The sequence below is a fragment of the Oncorhynchus kisutch genome, linkage group LG23 (genome assembly GCF_002021735.2).
Source record: "Oncorhynchus kisutch isolate 150728-3 linkage group LG23, Okis_V2, whole genome shotgun sequence".
NCBI classification, from domain to species: Eukaryota; Metazoa; Chordata; class Actinopteri; order Salmoniformes; family Salmonidae; genus Oncorhynchus; species Oncorhynchus kisutch.
The window spans coordinates 8865456-8891176 of record NC_034196.2 but is presented as its reverse complement, the minus strand read 5'-3'; the positions used below and the strand labels follow the sequence as shown (position 1 = coordinate 8891176).

General features: G+C 41.7%; 1 protein-coding gene across 5 annotated transcripts in view; it reads left to right on the top strand.

Moving 5' to 3' along the window:
- LOC109868492 (membrane-associated phosphatidylinositol transfer protein 2) overlaps positions 1–25721 on the top strand; it is an 85767-nt gene that overhangs the window by 21442 nt on the left and 38604 nt on the right. For all 5 annotated transcript variants that reach the window (XM_031802951.1, XM_020458089.2, XM_031802952.1 and 2 more), the window contains exon 2: positions 7597–7801. In XM_031802951.1, the coding sequence (XP_031658811.1) occupies positions 7724–7801 (78 nt within the window). In that variant the 5' untranslated portion in view covers positions 7597–7723. The remainder of the gene's footprint in view (positions 1–7596; positions 7802–25721) is intronic.

Here is a 25721-nt window from a genome sequence, read left to right as displayed (position 1 = left end):
GGCATGTCTGTCTGTCTGGCTGGCTTCAGGGGCAGCAGTGATGCGTTTCAGTGGAATGGAGGCTTGTGATGTGGTGGGAGCCATCACTGATCTCTACTGTACTGTATACTCTCCTGTTTTTTAAAATTATTATTAGGGGTTCACACAAGTTTACATTTGTTTGGCTTGTTACAGGCTGTTATCCATGCTAGATCAAAAAGTATGTGTTATACACAAAGTTAGGCTGGATTCCTTAAAAAAAATTTTTTTAAGGCAATTTGCAATGGGTTTTCAATGGGCATAATGGAAACAGTAATAGATTTTTTTTGTCACATTTCCTGAAATTCTCATCAAAACCTTAGTGGAATATCAAACATAGACACTTACACTAATGAATGGAGGAATTCATAGTTACGTTTGATAAAGTTATAATGATATGCAGAAATACAGAATGGATAAAAATGTGTTTTCTGCTACAGTTGTGGTCGATAGCACCACCAAGTACTAGTCTATTAATACATAGAACCCCTGAGAAAACTGTAGTAGACCCCACTGAACCAGAACTTTATCTAGTAAAAATCGGACTTTCTGGGCCAGAGATATTAAAACTGTAATGTCATTTTTAAGTGGTAAAATGTACAAGCAGCCAAAAAGGACAGTCACAGATTTTAACCAAATGTCCTGAACATATCAATATAAACTGACTAATGAATCATGCACACGTACTTGGAGTATAGAATAAACTTTACTTTTGTCATAAATATTATGCTTTAAGTCATGCATATACACAGAAAAAAAACATGTCAAACATTGGCATTCGTGAACAAATACCTTTCTCAGACAGTGTAGATCCTCTCTATTCAGAAAGACACTTCTGAACAATACGCACTTTACCTTGTGAGGATCTGACATTCTGCGGCAGAGATATTGCAGTCAAAGATGACATTTTTTATGTAATAGATTAGATTTCGTCCATATTCACAGAATAGAAAGATTGAAGATTAATTAATGTATGGTGCATTCGGAAAGTTTTCACACTCCTTGACTTTTTCCACATTTTGTTACGTTACAGCCTTATTCTAAAATTGATTAAATAGATTTTCCCCAAGGCCTCCCAAATGGCGCAGTGGTCGAAGGCACTGCATTGCAGTGCTAGCTGTGCCATTAGAGATTCTGGGTTCGATTCCAGGCTCTGTCGCAGCCGGCCGCCACCGGGAGACCCACGGGGCGGTGCACAATTGGCCCAGCGTCGCCGGGTTAGGGGAGGGTTTGGCCGGCAGGTATGTTCTCGCGCACTAGCAACTCCTGTGGTTGGCCAGGGACGGTGCACGCTGACATGGTCGCCAGGTGTACAGTGTTTCCTCCGACACATTGGTGCGGCTGGCTTCTGGGTTCAGTAGGCATTGTGTCAAGAAGCAGTGTGGCTTGGTTTCGGAGGACGCATGGCCTCGATCTTCGTCTCCGTACGAGACAAGACTGTAACTACCAATTGGATACCACAAAATTGGGGAGAAAACTGGCAGCTTCATTAAACACTACCCACAAAACACCAGTCTCAACATCAACAGTGAAGAGGAGACTCCGGGATGCTGGCCTTCTAGGCAGAGTTCCTCTGTCCAGTCAGTGTCTGTGTTCTTTTACCCATCTTCATATTTTCCTTTTATTGGCCAGTCTGAGATATAGCTTTTTCTTTGCAACTCTGCCTAGAAGGCCAGCATCCCAGAGTCGCCTCTTCACTGTTGACATTGAGACTGGTGTTTTGCGGGTACTATTTAATGAAGCTGCCAGTTGAGGACTTGTCTGTTTCTCAAACTAGACACTCTAATGTCCTTTTGCTCAGTTGTGCACCAGGGCCTCCCACTCCTCTTTCTATTCTGGTTAGAGCCACTTTGTGCTGTTCTGTGAAGGGAGTAGTACACAGCGTTGTACGAGATTTTATGTTTTCAGTTTCACCTGTACCTGTCCCACTGTGTGTGATGGTGTGATGTTCGGACGTACCGATCCTGTGCAGGTGTTACAGGTGATCTGCCACTGCGAGGACGATCAGCTGTCCGTCCTGTCTCCCTGTAACTCTGTCTTAGGCGTCTCACAGTACGGACATTGCAATTTATTGCCCTGGCTACATCTGCATGCCTCTTTGCAGCATGCCTAAGGCACGTTCACGCAGATGAGCAGGGACCATGGGCATCTTTCGTTTAGGTTTTTTCCAGAGTCAGTAGAAAGGCCTCTTCAGTGTCCTAAGTTTTCATAACTGTGACCTTAATCTTGATTCTAGCCATCTCGGATCCGGGATCGTGAATACAGCCTCAAGCTCATTACCATAACGCAACGTTAACTATTCATGAAAATCGCAAATGAAATGAAATAAATATGCTAGCTCTCAAGCTTAGCCTTTTGTTATCAACACTGTCATCTCAGATTTTCAAAGTATGCTTTTCAACCATAGCAAAACAAGCATTTGTGTAAGATTATTGATAGCTAGCGTAGCATTTAGCGTAGCATTCAGCATGCAACATTTTCACAAAAACAAGAAAAGCATTCAAATAAAATCATTTACCTTTGAAGAACTTCAGATGTTTTCAATGAGGAGACTCTCAGTTAGATAGCAAATGTTTAGTTTTTCCAAAAAGATTATTTGTTTAGGACAAATCGCTCCATTTTGTTCATCACGTTTAGCTACGGAAAAAACCTGTATCCAGGAGTGTAATTATCCCCGCAGCTCATTAGCATAACACAAAGTTAACTATTCATGAAAATCACAAATGAAATGAAATAAATATGCTCTCAAGCTCTCAAGCTTAGCCTTTTGTTATCAACACTGTCATCTCAGATTTTCAAAGTATGCTTTTCAACCATAGCAAAACAAGCATTTGTGTAACAGTATTGATAGCTAGCGTAGCATTTAGCATTAGCATTGAGCGGGCAACATTTTCACAAAAACAAGAAAAGCATTCAAATAAAATAATTTACCTTTTGAAGAACTTTGGATGTTTTCAATGAGGAGACTCTCAGTTAGATAGCAAATGTTCAGTTTGTCCAAAAAGATTATTTGTGTAGGAGAAATCGCTCCGTTTTGTACATCACTTTTGGCTACCAAAAAACCCCGAAAATTCAGTCATCAAAACGCCGAACTTTTTTCCAAATGAACTCCATAATATCGACTGAAACATGGTAAACATTGTTTAGAATCAATCCTCAAGGTGTTTTTCACATATCTCTTCGATGATATATCGTTCGTGGAAGTGTGCTTTCTCCTCTGAATCCCATGGGAAAATGCCTGCAGCTGAAGATTACGCACCAATTTAGACAAAGGACACCGGGCGGACCCCTGGTAAATGTAGTCTCTTATGGCCAATCTTCCAATGATATGCCTACAAATACGTCACAATGCTGCAGACACCTTGGGCAAACGGCAGAAAGCTTAGGCTCATTCATGGCACATTCACAGCCATATAAGGAGACAATGGAAAACAGAGCCTCAAAAATTCTGCTCAATTCGCCTTTAGCATGAGTTCTGTGGCACTCACAGATAATATCTTTGCAGTTTTGGAAACGTCAGAGTGTTTTCTTTCCAAAGCTGTCAATTATATGCATAGTCGAGCATCTTTTCGTGACAAAATATTGCGCTTAAAACGGGCACGTTTTTTAATCCATAAATTAAAAGAGCGCCCCCTATATCCAAGAAGTTAATTGCCTACCAACTGTAAGCTGTTAGTGTCTTAACGACCGTTCCACAGGTGCATGTTCATTAATTGTTTATGGTTCATTGAACAAGCATGGGAAACAGTGTTTAAACCCTTTATAATGAAGATCTGTGAAGTTATTTGGGTCCTGAAAAAGGGGTGTTTCTTTTTTTGCTGAGTTTATACAGTTGAAGCCAAATACATTTAAACTCAGTTTTTCACAATTCCTGACATTTCATCCTAGTACAAATTCCCTGTTTTAGGTCAGTTAGGATCACCACTTTATTTTAAGAATGAAATGTCAGAATAATAGTAGAGAGAATAATTTATTTCAGCTTTTATTTCTTTCATCACATTCCCAATGGGTCAGAAGTTTACATACACTCAATTAGTAGTTAGTAGCATTGCCTTTGTTTAACTTGGGTCAAATGTTTCGGGTAGCCTTCCACAAGCTTCCCACAATAAGTTGGGCTAATTTTGGCCCATTCCTCCTGACAGAGCGGGTGTAACTGAGTCAGGTTTGTAGGCCCCCTTGCTCGCACACACTTTTTCAATTCTAACCACAAATTTTCTATGGGATTGACGTCAGGACTTTGTGAGGGTCACTCCAATACCTTGACTTTGTTGTCCTTAAGCCATTTTGACACAACTTTGGAAGTTTGCTTGGGGTCATTGTCCATTTGGAAGACCCATTTGCGACCAAGCTTTAACTTCCTGACTGATGTCTTGAGATGTTGATTCAATATATCCACATAAGTTCCATCCTCATGAAGCCATCTATTTTGTTAAGTGCACTTTGCTCCTCCTGTAGCAATGCACCCCCACAACATGATGCTGCCACCCCAGTGCTTCACGGTTGGGATGGTGTTCTTCGGCTTGCAAGCTTCCCCCTTTTCCCTCCCAACATAACGATGGTCATTATGGCCAAACAGTTCTATTTTTGTTTCGTCAGACCAGAGGACATTTCTCCAAAAAGTACGATCTTTGTCCCCATGTGCAGTTTCAAACCGTACTCTGGCCTTTTTTGTCGGTTTTGGAGCAATGGCTTCATCCTTGCACGGCCTTACAGGTTATGTTGATATAGGACTCGTTTTACTGTGGATATAGATACCCGTTTCCTCCAGCATGTTCACAAGGTCCTTTGCTGTTGTTCTGGGATTGATTTGCACTTTTCGCACCAAAATACGTTCATCTCTAGGAGACAGAATGCGTCTCCTTCCTGAACGGTATGACGGCTGTGTGGACCCATGGTGTTTATACTTGCGTGCTAATGTTCGTACAGATGAAGTGGTGCCTTCATGGACGTGGAAATTGCTCCCAAGGATGAACCAGACTTGTGGAGGTCTACAATTTTTGGGGGCTGATTTCTATAGATTTTGCTATGATGTCAAGCAAAGAAGCACTGAGTTTGAAGGTAGGCCTTGAAATACATCCACAGGTACACCTCCAATTGACTCAAATGATGTCAGGTAGCCTATCAGAAGCTTCTAAAGCCATGACATAATTTTCGGGAATTTTCCAAGCTGTTTAAAGGCACAGTCAACTTAGTGTATGTAAACTTCTGACCCACTGGAATTGTGATACAGTGATTTATAAGTGAAATAATCTCTCTGTCAACAGTTGTTGGAAAAATAACTAAAGTAGATGTCCTAACCGACTTGCCAAAACTATAGTTTGTTAACAAGATATTTGTGGAGTGGTTGAAAAACGAGTTTTAATGACTCCAACCTAAGTGTATGTAAACTTTCGACTTCAACTGTATATATATATATATACAGTATATAGTTCATTATGGTAGTATGATTCTGCGACCGACAGTACTGCCATCCTAGCAAGGTTCCACAGGACAGAATAATAGACCCATGGCCTTGTGAAATGGTGTTTTGACAAGAGTCATTCTAATATATTATATTAGACCCATTGACTGAGTAAAATATGTATGAGATGTCCAGTACATTGAGCTGATATGGCTTGCCCCAGTGTGAAAACCAGACTCCCATTGAGTCCCCTAGGATAAGGTTTTGGTTTTCAGACTGGGCAGCACTGCAACAATCTCAGCTGGACCTAGCAGTGGACATCCCCCAAAGTAATCACCATTCTGGAGCTCAGCCACCTCAGACCCCATAGGGAGAGGATATGACAGACGGACGCTGAGGAGAAAAGCATTAGGCTACCTCACCAGCTGACAGTAAAATCCCTCCTGCATTGGTTGGCATGAAGGATGGAATGGAATTGGCCCGGAACAGACCCCAAAACAATACACACACACACACACACACACACACACACACACACACACACACACACACACAGAGACATGCACATCGGCACACGCAGGGACACACAAGAGTGCACAAACACACACACACACACACACTGGCTGTGGTATAAGATGTATTGGAAGTGGCCTGCTCACTGCCAAGGCAGACCCTAGCAGTTTTAATGTGTTTGTGTCCAGCCTAAGTGCTCCAGCATATTACTGAAGACTGAATACGATACATCACAGCTTGGCTTGTCCTGTCTCTGGTCCAGCAATACAATACCTATAGTGCAAATACAATACCCTACCGCAGTGCAAATACAATACATTCAGTATTTTCAGTGCTCTCATATAGAGGAGATAGTGAAACTTCAAAGAGACACTTGGTTATAATATGACTAATACTTTTCTGCTGTGGTCAGATTTTGTGTGTGTGTGTGTGTGTGTGTGTGTGTGCTAGCTACATGTTTTTATCAAATTAAACCTCCGTTAGATCAGCAGCTCACATTAATGTAGTTAACTATAATGGAAATCATTTTAAGCCAATGACGTTAGTGCGGAATGGTTTCAAGCCAATGATATGTAGCAATTTTGGGGAGGGGGAATCCTGTTAAGTCAATGATTGTTGCGTTATTTGGGCAGCAATAACTTTAAGCCATTGACATACTGTATCACATTGTTAGTGTCCAGTATGCTCTAACCCAATCTTAATCCAAGACCACCTGTTTCTCTCTCTCTCTCTCTCTCTGCCTCTCTGCCTCTCTCTCTCTCTCTGCCTCTCTCTCTCTCTGCCTCTCTGCCTCTCTCTCTCTCTGCCTCTGCGTCCCCTCTGGCTTCCCTGTGACACTCCACTAGCCTCTGTCCCTATCAATCTATTAATCTGTTGGAGTGATTATGCCCCCCTCCCTCTCTCTCTCTCCCTCCCTCCCACACATGCTCTACCCCTCGAGCAGCCTTCCAACCCCTCTCTCCCATCTCTACTTTCCTCACTCAACCGCCCCTCTCTTTCTCACTCTACCCTTTTCCCCTCTCTCCCTCCCTCCATTCTCTCTCTCCTCTGCTATTAGACAGAGTTGTGTAACGAAGTGCGGTGCTGTGTGTTTAATCTGCCTTACACTAAGCCACCTCAGTCATGTGACTCCCTTAACTCGTTCCTGTCTGTCTGTGTGTGTTGCCATGCTGCCTTGTCTCTTGGGAGGCTTGGGCAGACCTCTACTGACGGAAACGTTGTTTATATTTTGTTTTGTCATTACTTGGACACTGATTGGATGCTGATGCCTGGGCCTTGCCGATTGTGGAATTGCATACTTAGCAGACTGCTGTTACTGCACCTCTACAGTGAATAGGGACATTGACTTTCAGGAATAACTTTTGGCATTTAGTATGGACGTTACTGGGAAGTGGCTAGAACATTGGATATAATGTGGACTTGTAAAAAAATATCAATATTTGATTAGTAGGTAAATGTTTTGATATCTGATTCAGGGCTGAATGGTGACTGAGGACATATACACACACAAGATGTGGAGAGAAAGTTTTGTTTTTACCTTTGCGTGTGTGTGTCATCACACAGACATCTGAGACTACTGATAGTTCTCACCACATAGACTTGACCAAATCAAATACTACAAGGTTTCCTCTCACCCACTGTACCTCTTTTCCCTCCTCCTACAGGTCTGAACCATGATGCTTTCCATCGTGGCTGTTTGATGCTGCTGCTGCTTGGGTAGAGCGGCTCGTTGAGACGACTCTCTGCCCCCCCGCCCCCCCAGCCCCCTGTTACCACCAGCCACCAGCCACCATGTTGATCAAGGAGTACCGGATCCCCATGCCCATGAGCGTGGAGGAGTACCGCATCGCCCAGCTCTACATGATCCAGGTGGGTGGTTACTGGCTAGCATAGAAAATACAGCACACAGAATACATATACAGTTGAAGTCTGAAGTTTACATACACCTTAGCCAAATACATTTAAACTTCATTTTTCACAATTCCTGACCATTTTTAGTAGGATTTATGATCTTTCTTAGGTCAGTTAGGATCACCACTTTATTTTAAGAACGTGAAATGTCAGAATAATAGTAGAGAGAATGATTTATTTCAGCTTTTATTTCTTTCATCACATTCCCAGTGGGTCAGAAGTTTACATGCACTCAATCAGTATTTGGTAGCATTGCCTTTAAATTGTTTAACTTGGGTCAAATGTTTCGGTAGCCTTCCACAAGCTTCCCACAATAAGTTGGGTGAATTTTGGCCCATTCCTCCTGACATAGCTGGTGTAACTGAGTCAGGATTGTAGGCCTCCTTGCTCGCACACGCTTTTTCAGTTCTGCCCACAAATTTTCTATGGGATTGAGGTCAAGGGCGTTGTGATGGCCACTCCACAATACCTTGACTTTGTTGTCCTTAAGCCAACTGTCCTTAAGGTCATTGTTCATTTGGAAGACCCATTTGCGACCAACTTCCTGACTGATGCTTCAATATAGCCACATAATTTTATTACCTCATGTGGCCATCTACAGTGGGGGGAAAAGTATTTAGTCAGCCACCAATTGTGCAAGTTCTCCCACTTAAAAAGATGAGAGAGGCCTGTAATTTTCATCATAGGTACACTTCCACTATGACAGACAAAATGAGAAAAAAAATCACATTGTAGGATTTTTAATGAATTTATTTGCAAATTATGGTGGAAAATAAGAATTTGGTCACCTACAAACAAGCAAGATTTCTGGCTCTCACAGACCTGTAACTTCTTCTCTAAGAGACTCCTCTGTCCTCCACTCGTTACCTGTATTAATGGCACCTGTTTGAACTTGTTATCAGTATAAAAGACACCTGTCCACAACCTCAAACAGTCACACTCCAAACTCGACTATGGCCAAGACCAAAGAGCTGTCAAAGGACACCAGAAAGAAAATTGTAAACCTGCACCAGGCTGGGAAGACTGAATCTGCAATAGGTAAGCAGCTTGGTTTGAAGAAATCAACTGTGGGAGCAATTATTAGGAAATGGAAGACATACAAGACCACTGATAATCTCCCTCGATCTGGGGCTCCACGTAAGATCTCACCCCGTGGGGTCAAAATGATCACAAGAACGGTGAGCAAAAATCCCAGAACCACACGGGGGGACCTAGTGAATGATCTGCAGAGAGCTGGGACCAAAGTAACAAAGCCTACCATCAGTAACACACTACGCCGCCAGGGACTCAAATCCTGCAGTGCCAGACGTGTCCCCCTGCTTAAGCCAGTACATGTCCAGGCCCGTCTGAAGTTTGCTAGAGAGCATTTGGATTATGAAGAAGAAGATTGGGAGAATGTCATATGGTCAGATGAAACCGAAATATAACTTTTTGGTAAAAACTCAACTCGTCTTGTTTGGAGGACAAAGAATGCTGAGTTGCATCCAAAGAACACCATACCTACTGTGAAGCATGGGGGTGGAAACATCATGCTTTGGGGCTGTTTGTCTGCAAAGGGACCAGGACGACTGATCTGTGTAAAGAAAAGAATGAATGGGGCCATGTATCGTGAGATTTAGAGATTTTGAGTGAAAACCTCCTTTGAAGGGCATTGAAGATGAAACGTGGCTGGGTATTTCAGCATGACAATGATCCCAAACACACCGCCCGGGCAATGAAGGAGTGGCTTCGTAAGAAGCATTTCAAGGTCCTGGAGTGGCCTAGCCAGTCTCCAGATCTCAACCCCATAGAAAATCTTTGGAGGGAGTTGAAAGTCTGTGTTGCCCAGCAACAGCCCCAAAACATCACTGCTCTAGAGGAGATCTGCATGGAGGAATGGGTCAAAATACCAGCAACAGTGTGTGAAAACCTTGTGAAGACTTACAGAAAACGGTTGACCTCTGTCATTGCCAACAAAGGGTATATAACAAAGTATTGAGATAAACTTTTGTTATTGACCAAATACTTATTTTCCACCATAATTTGCAAATAATAAATTCATTAAAAATCCTACAATGTGATTTTCTGGACTTTTTTTTCTAATTTTCTGTGTCATAGTTGAAGTGTACCTATGATGAAAATGTACAGGCCTCTCTCATCTTTTTAAGTGGGAGAACTTGCACAATTGGTGGCTGACTAAATACTTTTTTGCCCCACTGTATTTTGTGAAGTGCACCAGTCCCTCCTGCAGCAAAGCACCTCCACAACATGAGGCTGCCACCCCCATGCTTCCCTTTTTTCCCCCTGAGGTCTTGGCTGATTTCATTTGATTTTCCCATGATGTCAAGCAAAGAGGCACTGAGTTTGAAGGTAGGCCTTGAAATACATCCACAAGTACACCTCCAATTGACTCAAATTATGTCAATTAGCCTATCAGAAGCATTTGGAATTTTCCAAGCTGTTTAAGGGCACAGTCAACTTAGTGTATGTAAACGTCTGACCCACTGGAATTGTGATACAGTGAATTGTATGTGAAATAATCTGTCTGTAAACAATTGTTGGAAAGATTACTTGTGTCATGCACAAAGTAGATGTCCTAACCGACTTGCCAAAACTATAGTTTTGTTATCAATTTTATTTTACCTAAGTGTATGTAAACTTCCGACTTCAACTGTATCATGTAGCATAGTATTGCATGGCTAACATGCATCAATCAGGATACAATAGAGGCAGAATACAACATGTTCACAAAGCATTTACAGAATATACCATCATCCTAAAACAGTGGTCTAGGTCAGAGAGTCATCAGATTGTTGCTGTGACCCAGAAGCCCTACTGACCCTAGATCAGGTGTTCGGTGGTGATGTGAGCTGTGTGTGTTCTTGCTTGCGCATGTGTTTGTGTGTGTAACATGGTGTCTGGTTGTCTTCATGGTTCAGGTCACCAATTTAATGGGAGCTTTCTAAGGCCAGCTGGCTCTCCATATGCTTGTCTCCAATGTTTTGCGCACAGTCTCTGTTCTCTCTCTAGAGGAGGAAAATATTAGTTGGTTTTGTGGATACGAACCCACGGTACAGTAGCTACTTTTGAAGAGCAGATCTTTTCTAGGACAGTCTCAGCCAACCAGTGATGTGACTTCAGGACACTATCCTAGAGGATAATGGGTGATTAGGTCACCTGGTGACCGCTGACGGAATACGGTCTGTTAGACCAACACTTGATGGAGCTCCATGTGCTGCCTGTTTTAATGTTAATGTAAACGTTGTAAACCTTACCCACAAACACATCTCTCCTCTGGGGCAGCGTCACAGCTGAGCGGTTGGTAGCCATGGTAACCAGTGACATCAGCAGCAGCGTGGCAGTGGCTGCCGTCATTTGTTTGCAATGAGAATAAAAGACAGAGAGAGGGAAGGTGATTGGGGGAAGCAGATAGAGAAAGGGGGCACGGAAGGGAAACAGAAAGAGGGAGACTTACAGAGGAACGGGCAGAGACTGATGGAAAGAGTCAAAAAGAGAAAGAGAGAGGCAGAGATTGAGATGGAGGGAAATGGAGAAAGAAAAGTCCAAATGATCCAGCCAGTGTTTCCATGACAATGTTACACTGCTGATTTTGCAGTGGTGGAAAAGGTACCCGATTTGTCATACTTGAGTAAAAGTAAAGATGCCTTAATAGAAAATGACTTAAGTGAAAGTCACCCAATAAAATCCTACTTGAGAAAAAGTTTTTAAAAAATGGTTTTAAATACACTTAAGTACCAAAGGTAAATGTAATTACTCAAATATACTTAAGTATCATAATTTCAAATTCCTTATATTAATAAAACCAGATGGCACCGTTTTCTTGTTTTTTAAAATGTATTTACAGATAGCCAGGGGATGCTACAACACTCAGACATAATTTAGAAACTAAGCATGTCTTTAGTGAGTCTGCCAGTTCAGAGGCAGTAGGGATGACCAGAGATGTTCTCTTGATAAACGTGTGAATTAAAATATTTTTCTGTCCTGCTAAGCATTCAAAATGTAGTACTTTTGGGTGTCGGGGAAAATGTATGGAGTAAAAAGTACATACTTTTCTTTAGGAATGTAGTAAAGTAAATATAAATAGTAAAAATACCCCCAAAAAACTAGTAGTAGTACTTTCAAGTATTTTTACTTCAGTACTTTACACCAGTGTGATTTGGTTATCTCCTCGATGTGTGTGTGTGTGTGTGTGTATGTATATATATGTATGTATGTGTGTGCCAAATTAGAGACTAAACACAGGGAGTAACGAGGACAACAGACAGTAGGATGGAGAGCCACCTTAGGTTGGTCCTATTCAGTATGTCCATGTGAAAGACTGGAGAGCTGCAATGTGGACTGTGCTTCATAAGCTATATATAATTGGTACTTAGTGATACATTACTGTCCCTTATTGGTCACATACTAGGCCGACACACACCTGGGTTCCTTTGGCTGAAGTAATCATTTGTATGGCTGGAAGAGACTCTGCAGTGTAGACCTTGAGGACCTGTTTCATGCTAACTTTGTGTGTGTGTTTGTGTGTCCTTTTTGCTAACCTTGCGGTATCATATAAAATATTCAGCGGTAACTGGGGCCCAGCAGAAATCAGACCTCAGCAAAGCCAAGACATTACTATTCCTGTGGTACTCTCGGTCTCTGCTGCCCTCTCAGCTTCCAGCCCAGCACAGCATGCCACCATTACTTACTAACACTCATTTCTCTCCATATTTCTCTCTTTTTATCTTTCCCGGGCTCCCTGACCCTCCATGCATGTCTTCAGGCTCAGATACTGTAACCAAGGAACTCTCTTTTGGCTCCCAGGATTTTTTTTTTCTTCTTTTTTTTCTTAAAAAACAGCTATTTGTCCTTGGTGCCTGGGCTTTACTGTTTTTCTCAGCACAAAACTTTCAATCTTCAGGCAAATTCCTGGAAACACTCTTTTCCCACTTTTCTGTCCATGACATAGTTTTTTTCACGTTCAACACTTCTGTCCTTCACTCTTGCCAGCACCATGTCATAGACGGAAGTACTTTGGGCATCTCAGTAGTTTAAAGTGGCTTCCTCTCCTCGGCTCCTTTTCTCCCTCTGCACTGCTGTCAATGTCAAACCACTGGACAAGTGAAAGCAGACTCCCTAGTAGGCTTCCTAACATGTAGCTTTCCCCCACCTATGTCACGTTTTCAAAGAGAAGATAAGGAACGGAACAGACCTGGGTTCAAATACATGCATATTTAAGGAATTGTTATTTAAATACAAATGTTCTGTTCATTTGAGTATATTTTTTTAAACATTTACATTTTTTGTCATTTAGAAGACACTCCCCACTGGGCACACCACGTCATTTCAACGTGGACATTTTTGTTAATATTTGGTTGAGATGTTGATCAATGAGATTTCAACCTTTTTATTCACCCACTCAAAAAGACAGAACCTTGTTGAAATCCTACGATGCTTTCAACCATCTAAATATACAACAAAATTCCAATGGGACTACAATGTCAAATATTTATGCAACAACTTAATGTGTTATCACTCTGCTGCATCTAATAGCATAACCAAATGAACCGGATTGCAGTTGAGATTACATTCATTCAAAGTACAGTGCAAGGATCAATGTTGTTCGAGAGTGTGCGTACATTTCTATGGCAATTGTGAAGATCTCCGCAGACCTGCGATCTGTGCATGCTATTTTGAACATGCACACATACTATGATTACATAAAAATACATTTATAGTTACATCAAGCTAACATCAAAATGTGGCCATGGATGTATTTGTATTTATTAAGAATCCCAATTAGATGCTGCCGTGGCAGCAGCTACTCTTGCTGGGTTCCAAACACATTAAGGCACTTGGATCACACATAAAACAAAAGATAAAACAGTGTATCGTGTAATATTGTTACACCACTACATATCTACAATACAAAATGAGTGATACCACTATACAACAATATTACAATGTACGTGTCTGTAGATTGGGTGTGCTAGCGACAGTCTGCGTATGTGTGTGTCTGTACCCGTGTGTGTGTGTGTGTGTGTGTGTGTGTGTGTGTGTGTGTCTCTTCACAGTTCCCGCTGTTCCATAAGGTGTCTTTTTATCTGTTTTTACCTAATCTGATTCTACTGCTTGCATCAGTTACCTGATGTGGGATAGAGTTCCATGTAGCCATGGCTCTATGTAGTACTGTGTGCCTCCCATAGTCTGGTCTGGACTTGGGGATTGTGAAGAGACCTCTGGTGGCATATCTTGTGGGGTATGCATGGGGTGTCTGAGCTGTGTGCTAGTAGTTTAAACAGGCAGCTCGGTGCATTCAGCTTGTCAACACTTCTTATAAAAACAAGTAGTGATGAAGTCAATCTCTCTTCCACTTTGAGCCATGAGAGATTGACATGCATGTCATTAATGTTAGCTCTCCGTCTACATTTAAGAGCCAGCTGTGCTGCCCTTTTCTGAGCCAATTGTACTTTTCTCTTTGTAGCACCTGACCACTCGACTGAACAGTAGTCCAGGTTTGACAAAACTAGGGCCTGTAGGACCAGACTTGTTGATAGTGCTGTTGAGAAGGCAGAGCAGCGTTTTATTATGGACAGTCTTCTCCCTATCTTAGCTCCTGTTGTATCGACATGTTTTGACCATGACAGTTTACAATCTAGGGTTACTCCAAACGGTTTACTAAGGGTTGGTAACAGGCTGATTGGTCGGCTATTTGAGCCAGTAAAGGGGGCTTTACTATTCTTTAGGTAGCGGAATGACTTTTGCTTCCCTCCAGGCTTGAGGGCACACACTTTCTAGTAGGCTTAAATTGAAGATATGGCAAGTAGGAGTGGCAATATCGTCCGCTATTATTCTCAGTAATTTTTCAGCCAAGTTGTCAGACCCTGGTGGCTTGTCATTGTTGATCGACAACAATAATTATTTCACCTCTTCCACACTCACTTTACAGAATTAGAAATTACAATGCTTGTCTTTCATTATTTGATAAGTTATACTTGGATGTGCAGTGTCAGCGTTTGTTGCTGGCATGTCATGCCTAAGTTCTTGCCAATTAAAAAAATCATTAGAGTAATTGGCAATATCAGTGGGTTTTGTGATCATGAGCCATCTGAGTCAGTGAATGGTGGTGCTGAGTTTGCCTTTTTGCACAAAATGTAATTTTAAGGTGCTCTAGAGCCTTTTTTTAATTGCAATTCTTCATATAATTTATCTTTGTTTCATAGTATAGTTTGTTCTTTTTATTCAGTTTAGTCACATGATTTTTCAATTTGCACTACATTTGCCAATCGGCTGTTCAGCTAGACTTATTTGTTATTCATTTCATGAACCGTGTTTCATGAAGCTACATATTTTACTGTGGGCTATTTTTAGCACTTTTCTGGGATGCTTGCTTGATTTCATTGATTTACTGGGAAGCTTAGCAGAAGTAGACATGCTCATGTTATTTATGTTAGTGCAGGGTGAGCTGCACACAGTGGACTCCCTGCTTGGGCACACCACCTCAGTGCTAACAGCCTAACGCTGGTCTGTAGGCACGTGATTACTGCATACAATAGCGGTAGGATCAGCAGAGGCATTCAGGGTAGTTAGAGGGACATAAATTAGGTTACTTACATTGTGTCTACCAACACCCCTGGTATAATGTACATTTGCCTAAGCATTATGACAACTCTGCGTCACAATAGTAGGGATTAACTGAGCTGGGCTTGGGTCATTGATAAGTCATTGTCGTAACTTAGCCTTATAATGCTGTGAAATGATCCAGGAACTGAAATGATTTGGGTGGATCCCATCCTCCTTATAAAACATGTTTTGTTTCCAAAAGGTGTCTGAATTGTCAACAAAAGTTACACCCATTGAACTGCAATAATCACTTAGCAAGTTGTGAAGAGAGAGAGTCCTGCTAAAGCGCTCAATGCCACGATTCAGAGAGGGCACAGGGCCAGATATGATGGATCTTTTATTAGTGTCTAGCAGGGAATCAATCAATCAGCTCTTTAAAATCCAGTTTCAACTGTTAGCTGCCTTCATAATGTCATTAAAACCCACATGGACTACGATAGAATCGATTTCCATGTCCTGACGTAGTACATTCGGGAGCAACTTAGTAATGTCATTTGCTCAAGCCCCGGGATAGGACATTGTTTTTGCACTAGGAACAGTCACATGTCTTAATATGGAGCTGCCCAAAATCGTGGCTGGTGAGAAATGTTACTAATTTTAAAGTTCAATAAATAGTGTTACATTAGTTTGTAAGAGCCTTAACTTTAGGCTATTTATTGTATTACAAAAGTATTATTGAATTGTGTTTGGTTGAAAACGCAACCAAATAACATTTAAAGGATGTCTAATTCTTGGATAGTTTCATCTGACTCACTGGCTTAATCCTATTCTTTTAACTTTTATTTTTGGTTTAGTTGGAGACGTGAAACCAACATATAATTTGTAACTTGTTGACATGTTAGTAAGTTATTTACTGTATTGCTAAAGTGATATTGAATTGTGTTTGGTTGTCAATGCAACCAAATATTAACATGTAAAGTGCTTTTAAAGATTGATTTGATTAGATTTTGGATTGAGATGGAGATGTGAATCCAAAATATCAATGATTAATTTGTAGACAAACTGGAATTATTGCCAGAGGAACTATCCAAGCAGGTTCCATGTTATCCAGAATCATTAGGACGTCCCAACTTTGACGTTCCCCATTGAAGTTGAAATTGAAAATGGTTAAGGTTGAAACATCACAGTTGAAAAATATGTCAAATAGAAATAGATGGTCTTCAGAGATAGATGGGAGGTGTTGAAGGTAGCTGAAGGATGGGACTAAAAACGAACAAAAGAGAACTATTGTAAAATATACTGTTTGTAAAATGTATATTGTATGTATAAGCTGGAAGTGGAAGCTTAAGTGTTGGTTTCAATTAGGGGAGGGACGGTAGGGTTAGCGTAAAATAATAATGGGGGCAGAAATGGCTTACGGTTGGGATTAAGGTTAGGGTAGGGGTTTGGGTTTAGGGTAGGGACATCCCAAGGGTCCATGATAGCACTAACCATCCAAGTAGAAGATACATCTCCTTCAAAGGTTGATATTTGGTTTTGCTGACAACCAAACACAATTTCCAGTTTGTCTACAAATGAATAATTCATATGTTCGATTCATGTCTCCATCTCAACCAAAAATCGGTGTTAAGGAATAGGACTAACTCTAATCTAATCAAACTTTTAAAGGTGCACTGTGCAGAAATCGCTCTTCCATTTCCTGGTTGCTAAAATTCTAATAGTTTGCCTAATTTAGTGTAGAGAATTAGTGTACCATCTAAACCGCTGTGAAATATATTTTTCTTAACAAAAAATATTGTATTTTCAGGTGTTGTACAAAACCGAAAGTAAAAGATGCAAAAATGGAACAGCTCTACCACTTCTCTCTACTTGCTTTCAATGAGAATTACATATCTATAACTCACATTTCTATGTGAATTTGGTCGTGTTGGCCAAAAAGTTAAATATTGCAGCTTTAAATGCACTTTAAATAAAGAATGATTTGATTTAGTACTATTCTTTAACTTAGATTTTTGGTTGAGATGAAGACGTGAATGGGAGACCTAAAGAATAACTGTAGATAGATCAACTCTCCAGTAGGAGGTGCTGCACAGCCTATAGTTTTTTTCTGATAGTGGATATAACGCTGAAGATCTGACGTTGTTTCTATGGTACAAATTCAACATAGAGAAACCTTGTTGAAAATGGGTTATAATGATGACATTATCCTGTGGTTGAAATTTCACCCTCAAAACAATACTTTAAAAAAATCCAATGTATCCAATCCAGTGTATTTTTCAGGTAGATTCCACGTCACAATACAATGGCAAATTACGTTGAAACCACATTGATTCAACCAGTTTGTTCCCAGTGGGTCTCATCCAGAGCAATTAACATTTAGTGCAAATAATGTGGACAAATCAGAAACTTTGATTTGAAGTATTTGAAAGTATTTCCAAATAACTTCCTATAAAAAGCCGAAACTATTTTCAAAAAATACTTATTTCCAAATACATTATTTCAGATACCCATAGCAACAAACTAGCCTCGCATGTCACCTCTCTCGAGCTTACATGAATGGTTCGCTATCCGTGCAGCGAACCAGTCATGTAAGCTTGACAGATCAGGGTGGCATGCTAGGCTAGGACCAGACCTGGGTATTTAAATATTTGTATTTGAAAATACACTTGTCTGTGTATTTGAGTATTTCCAAATACATTCCAATATTCAACTAGTTGTATTTTTTATTTTATAAGTTTTATTTTTATTTGGCATTTTTTATGATTTATACAGATACAGAAAGCGGGGTTGTTTGGTACGCATACAGTCCACACTCAAGGTTTCCAAACGGCCAAACATTCAATGAGATCCAGGGATATGGTGCAACCAAAAGGTTTATTCTTCTTATATCTACATTTTAAAAAATTCTCCAATCAACTTAAAGCACAGATTACTTGACATGGAAAATACATAATATGACCTGTTTGTATGTCTGTATGGTCAAAAAACTATACTGCTCCCGCATCTAGCTAGGACTCCTCCCCCCGAAGGCCCAACTTCCTGCCTTTATCCTAACACACTTACCACAGTACAATGAATGGGCAAAAACTAAGTTACACTAACAACAAATAAATACATCTCAATCAGGTAAATATAAATCATAAATATGATTTTAAATAATCATATATATTAAAATTGTATATATTTACACAAACGTACATGGAGCTCTGTATGTTCTGTCTTTTATACAAATATGTCCAAATCGGCTCTATCATACCGGCCCCTAATTGTTAAGTGCACTGAATGCACAACAATTACTTAATATTCAAACCTAGAGCCAATACACAAAACATTCTATACCAGAGCACTATTACAGTTTATAGCTATATACAAGGTCCCATATAGGAAAAGAGTCCGTAGATCTCAGTCTGAGTTGAAGTGTTCAGCAAGTGTTCAACTTCCAAAAAATGTCAAAAGTTTGACGTCAAAGAATGTAAGAGTGCGACATCGAAGAATCAGAGGTGCACGTGATTCAAAGATGGAGAAGTGTGTGTGTGTGTGTGTGTGTCTCACTCAGCCACCTCAAGGAGCAGACAGAGTTTATTCATAGGTCTCTGTAAGATATTGGTCTTGGTCTTAACCATGACTCTCCGGACAAGACCATTGGCCCCTGACAAAGCCTCCACCACACGCTCCATTAGCCAAGAGTTCCTTAGGGCGGTGTCATTGACAATGACCACAAGATCACCAGGACTGAAGTTTATCTTAGTTTTGTTCCACTTGTTCCGCTCCTGCATAAGTGGAAGATACTCCCTGATGCATCTCTTCCAGAAGAGGTCAGTGATATTTTGTACTTGCTTCCATCTCCTTCGTGATTATAGGTCGCATCTCTGGAATAGTCCTGGTGGCAGGACTGGCTTTGCTTTCAGATGAAGCAGATGGTTCGGAGTCAGGGGTTTTAGGATCATTAGGGTAATTTGTTACAGTTGTGATTGGTCTGTCATTCATAATCGCCTCAACTTCACACAAGGCTGTCTGCAAAGCCTTATCATCCAGTACTTGCTGAATAGAGGATATTTTTCACCAGTCGGATCAACCTCTCCCATACCCCCCATGGTGGACTCCTGTGGGAGGGTTGAATGACCATGTCCCTCCTTCCTTCAGTAATTCATTTTGAATCTTGTTGTGATCCAGCTCTTTCAGAGCTTCTCCTAGCTCTCTGTGTTCCAAAAAAGTTGGTGCCATTGTCTGTTCTGATACTTGTTACTGGGCCCCTTCGACAGATGAACCTGCGCAGGGCATTGATGCAGGAATCAGTATCCAGATAACTAGCAACTTCTAGATGGACAGCTCGACTCACAAGGCAAGTAAAGATCACATCATACTGCTTCATATGAACGCGGCCTCGCTTCACCTCTATGGGGCCGAAGTAATCTATGCCCACATGGGTGAAAGGCGGCAAATCAGGTGACACCTGATCTTGTGGAAGGTCGGCCATCTTTTGTTCTCCAGCTCTAGCTTGCATCCGCCTGCAGAAGACACAGCTCGTAAGGATCTTCCTATGCTAAGGAGTTGGCACAGGGTTTCCAATGTCGCTGGCGAAGTCTAGAAAGCATGTGACCTCTCCCAGAGTGGCCAACCTGCTCATGGATGTGGAGTAAGATCAGTCTGGAGATGTAGGAGTCTTTGGGCAGGATCACAGGATTCTTTAGTTCCGTTTGCTTAATCTTCCTCCCACTCTCAGAATGCCATTGTCAACAATTGGATCAAGCTTACAGATTGAGCCGCTTCTCTTGGCACATTTGTTTTACTTTCACAACTAGTGGTATTTCTTGTTTAAAGTGCTGTCATTGCTCAAATGGAATGATGACCTTTTCTGCTTCATCTAGGTCATACACAGACAGACTTTCTTTTCCAAACGTCAGTTTGAACTTGTCAAGTTGTTCCATCAGTGAGTTTGTTAGACTCGGATCTGATCCTGGATCAGTTTGTGTGAGAACTTTCCTTTTCTGGCTTAACTGTAGAAGCAGTCTCTTCAGTTTCAGCATCCAGGCAACTGCTTTCTTCAAGCTGTTCCATGTGGAATAGTACTCAAATCAGTTTGCTGGTCGGACTCTTTTCTTCCACACTTGTACTGTTTACGATGACGTCGTTTCTCACCTCTGGATCATCCGGAGGGATGGAGCCAAGCTCCTCTAGGACTTTTGGCCACTGTGTTTCTGCTTTCTCCGGGAACTCTGGTCCTTTGTGCCATCTCTTTGAGTTCAGGAAAGTTTCAACATGTAATCCTCTTGAGGCATCATAGGCTGGGTTGTGTTTGGAATTCAAATACCTCCACTGTTTTGCTTTCGATAGGTCACGGATCATAGCAACCCTATTAGCCACGAAGGTATGGAATCTCTTGGTATCGTTGCGGATGTATTTTAGCACAGACTGGATGTCTGTCCAGAAAGTTGACTCCTCAAGTTCAATCTGGAGCTCCAACCTTAACATCCTGTCCACTCGCACTGCCAATGTTGCTGCGGCAATTTCCAGTCTGGGGATCGTCACCTGCTTGAGTGGAGTCACCCTTGATTCCCCCAGTATGAATGCGATGTGGATCTTTTCCATACCGTTTGTGAACCTAAGGTAGCTTGCCGTGCCATAACCTTGTTCACTTGCGTCACCGAAGTGATGCAGCTGTGCCGTCTTGACTTGACCAAAGTTCTCAAGCATCATACACCTGTCAATCTGGACAGCTGGTCCAGCTCTGAGAGCCATCTCTTCCATGAAATAGTGTTCTTCTGGGATGACTTTGTCCCAGCCACACTTTAACTTGCAGAGCGCTTGGAGAATTTGCTTTGCCTTCAATACGAATGGGGCAAGGAAACCTAATGGATAATAAACAGAGCTGACAGTTGAGAGAATACCTCTTCTTGTAAGGGGGCTGTTCTTGACAGTGACTCGGAAGGTAAACGCATCACTTTCAATGTTCCGTCCGATTCCAAGTGCTCTTTCAACAGGCAGCTTTTCTCTGTCCAGGTCCAGTTATTTTATCTGCCTGGCTTTGTGTTCATCAGGGATAGAATCCAGCACAGTGCGGCTGTCGCTGACCCACTTGGTAAATTTGAATCCACCCTGATAGCACACATCCCTGAGGTTTTTTGTGAGAGCTATGGCTTGTTCTTCTGTGGCCACTGACTTGAGGCCGTCATCAACATAGAAGTTGGACTTGACTGTTTGAATCACCTCTTCATCGTACCTCTCACAGTTGTCTTTTGCAGTGCAAAGTTTGCACAACTTAGAGAGGATATAGCACGAAAAGATGTACCGTCATTCTGTACTCCTCCAATCTTTTGTTAGTATCACCATCCGGCCACCATAGGAATCGCAGAAAGTCTAAGCCATCTTCATGGACACGTACTTGAAGGAACATTCCTTCGGTGTCTGCCATCATGGCAATGTGCTCTTACCGAAATCTTAGCAAGACTCCTAGAAGCGTCTTTGCCAGGCCAGGGCCTTGAAGGAGTTTACTGTTGAGAGATGTGCTTTTATAGGATGGTGAACAGTCAAACACCACTCATATTGTTCCTTTGTGCTTACGGTGAACGCCATGGTGTGGTATGTACCATACCTTGCCTTTCTCTCTGAGGTACCTTCTCGGCGTAACCTTTTGTTATCACCTCTTCCATGTTGCCTTTGTACTCTGCAGCGTAACCTTCGTCCTTCTTGAACTTCCTGACAATATTTAGAGCCTGCTGCTCTGCCATGTCATAATTGTTTGGCAGGACTACATTGATAAAGGGCAACGGTAAGTAGTAGTGACGGTCTTTGAGGGTTATGGAGCTTACGATCCTAAGCTGACATCTCACTTTTCTCTTCAAACTCTCTCTCAGGGAAGTCATGGTTGTACTGATTTACAAAAAGAACCCCCAGGTCAGCCATTGAGATACGATTGGCCATCACCGTAGGACACCCAGATCCTTCTGCCATGGTACAATTGTTAAGAGGACCGTTCATCACCCACCCAAAGAGGGTTTTCACTGCATTTCACTGCATTGCCTTGGCTATTTATGATTTGCCAGGGTTCCATTGCCTTTGGAGCATTTACGCCAATCAGGAGTTTGACGTCAGCATCAATCTCCTTCAACTGAACCTCTTTCAGGTATGGCCACCTTTTGAGATCTTTCTGAGTGGGAATGTTCTCTCATCACTGGGATCTTATTCTGGGTGTAGACCTTAGGTAATGCAAGAAATGTGTCACCTTCCACGTTGCCAAACTCGAATCCAGATATCTCGAAGCTCTTGGTAGGACTCTCCTGCCCATTGTGCGTAGCAGAGTTTCAGTCTCGCTGCCTTTAGCTTTCCACTGCCTCATGAGTCTCTCCGTACAAAATGTTGCTGAGCTACCAGAATCGACAAACGCATAGGTTAACACAGACTTGCTTCCATTTGCCATCTTTACTTGAACTGGCACAATTGCAAGTGCACAATCTGTACCGGCCCCGGTATCTTCACCAGCTTCCAGTGAAACAAGAGCACTGCTGACAGTCTCCTCCCGCTTTACTGCTACACCCTAATATCTGCCTTTTGGGATCTAAATCTCTCTTCCTTCAATGTGCAGGATTGTGGGGTGCTTTCTTTGACAGCTCTGACAGGTTTTACATTCTTTGCTTAAGTGTCCTCTCATCAAACAGCCAAAACAAAGGCCTTTTGATCTCAGAAACTCAACCTTGGATTCGTGTGCCATCACCTGTTGGCAGTCAACCAATAAATGCTCACCAGCACAAAATACACATGAGATACTGGGAGCATCAGAAGGGTAGGTGCCTGGTCTCTTTACTTTGTATGTTTGTTCTTTTAGAGGTTTTTCAGAGTCACAATCTGCCACTACAGCTACTGCAGTGGCAAAGCTGCTTCCCCTCTTGGACTTGAACTGCTGTTTAACGTCAGCTGCTGTTTTTTAAAATTATTTTTTTTAAACTTTTTGTTGGACAGGGGATCTTGAAGGTCTCCATACAGTGGATTCTGCAATATTTTGGCCTGTTTTTCCTTGAACGTCACCAGGTCACCACCCTCAGGTGGCTTCTCTCTAAAATATCACATGCTGTAGTCCTCCATTTTCCCCTTAGTTTGTAGGGAAATTTGACATGATCAACTTTATGTTGGAGGGAAGTTTAAGCTCTTCCATGTTCTGTGGATCTTGCATAGCGTTACAGCAACCTATAAGAGTGCGTAGCCACCCAGTCCCTTTCCATCACCCGGCTTGTTGTTTGTCCAGTTCAAAACTTTTCCCATGTAAGCAATGGTGACTTTGATTTCATTGCCAAAGTGTTCCTTTAACAACCTCTTAGCCTCTACATAGCCTCATCTAGCTTCCATGTGCAGATAACTACGGACCAGATCCTTGGGCTGACCAAAGCTGTACTGTTCCAGGTAATAGAGCCTATCCTGGTGACTGCTTGCCTTATCTTCTATACCATGCTCAAATGCACGCATGAATGGCCTAAATGTTAGAGGATCACCATCAAACATGGGTATCTCCCTAACAGGGAGTGTGGCCTGTTTGTGCTGTAGTACAAGGTCAGCAATTTCATTCTGCCTTTGCATGACAGTAGAGAAGTTCCTGGTTCTCAAAATAAGAGTTCATTCCATCTTCTTGGCTTAGTAAGTGGGCTGCCACAGCATGGGATTGAGAAGTTGAGTCAACACTCTCCAGGACCTTCAGTCTGGCATTATATGCTGCTATGTCCGTCTCCAGTACCATTTTTTCCATCCTAACCTTCAGTTGAGCTTTCTCCAGTTCCAATGCATGCTTGTCCTGTAATGATGCTTAGTTGAGCTAGTAGATCCGCTCGTTTTGCCTCAGCTTTTAGGTGTGCAGAGGACACTGAGGAAGCGGCCTTACAATACTTTGTTTTACTTTATGTTTTTGACACATTGGAAATGCTGTCGTGTGGTTCAATGAGTGTTTGTGGCTCAACTTCAGCTTTTTTCCATATTTCCACCTCTTTCAGGAAATGTTCATAAGTTCTCATTCTTGTTTGATAATAGTTAATGCTCTCATTTTCCTGTTCCTCTTCTGTGACCAGCTCTAGCACAGATTCATGAGCATTCTTAAAGTCATTGAGAACAGCATTAAATGCTTCAAGACCCTCATTCACAGTTTCAACATTTCCTCCATCAACAAGGACTTTTATTCATTTTGCGTGTACACACTCAAAGTTTGCCTCTCCGGGCTGCATAGAGTGAATTTAAATGCTCCTCTGCCCTCTCCAGTGGGGTCTTATTTGGGATTTCATCAGCCATCATTCACTTTTAGTTCACTCAATTTACAATGACACAGTTGTTGGTTTGATTGTTAAATGCAATGCCCCTCTAGGTCTCCTTTAATGCTTTAAAACACAGCCATCCATTTCAGCATATTGACCCATTTTGAATTGAACATGTGCAAGTTCGGCATTTCAGATGCCTTTTAAACATTTCATCCCATTCTAAGTTTTGTCCCCTTTAAGGAAGTTTAAACACGCAGTATCTTTAGATCCTTTAGTTGCATTCCGTTGATGCATTGCATTTCCATGTGAGGCCAAATATTAGACACATGATTAGGTTACATTGTGCATAGGATCTCAGTGTGTCCCAAACTTAAACTTCTTAATTGTCGCTGTGTTTTGAATTACATTCCCAAGTTTATCAAACGTTCCAATTATAAACACATTTTGCGCTTCCATAATATGCATGATCAACGATCACATTGAACAGGGCAGCTCATTCATTCGCAGGAGTTCAAGTCCTTCCAAGCGAGCTGTCCTTGTGGCCCAAATGCAATGACAAATAGAACAATATCCAGCGTGTGTCTGAACCGGAGATTTCCTTCAGATAGTAATCCTTCACGGAGTCTTTTGACTTGATTGTGGTGGCTTCCTTTCCTCTTTACCATAGCCACTGCGCTAGGGTTGTTTCGTACGCATACAGTCCACACTCAAGGTTTCCAAACGGCCAAAACATTCAATGAGATCCAGGGATATGGTGCAACAACAAGAAATATTCCCCAATCAACTTAAAGTACAGATTACTTGACATGGAAAATACATAATATGACCTGTCTGTATGGTCAAAAAACTATACTGCTCCTGCGTCTAGGGGGGGGCGTCAAAAACTAAGTTACACTAACAACAAATGAATCAAATCAAATGTATTTATATAGCCCTTCTTACATCAGCTGATATCTCAAATGTGCTGTACAGAAACCCCGCCTAAAACCCCAAACATCAAGCAATGCTGGTGTAGAAGCACGGTGGCTAGGAAGAACTCCCTAGAAAGGCCAAAACCTAGAGAGGAACCAGGCTATGAGGGGTGGCCAGTCCTCTTCTGGCTG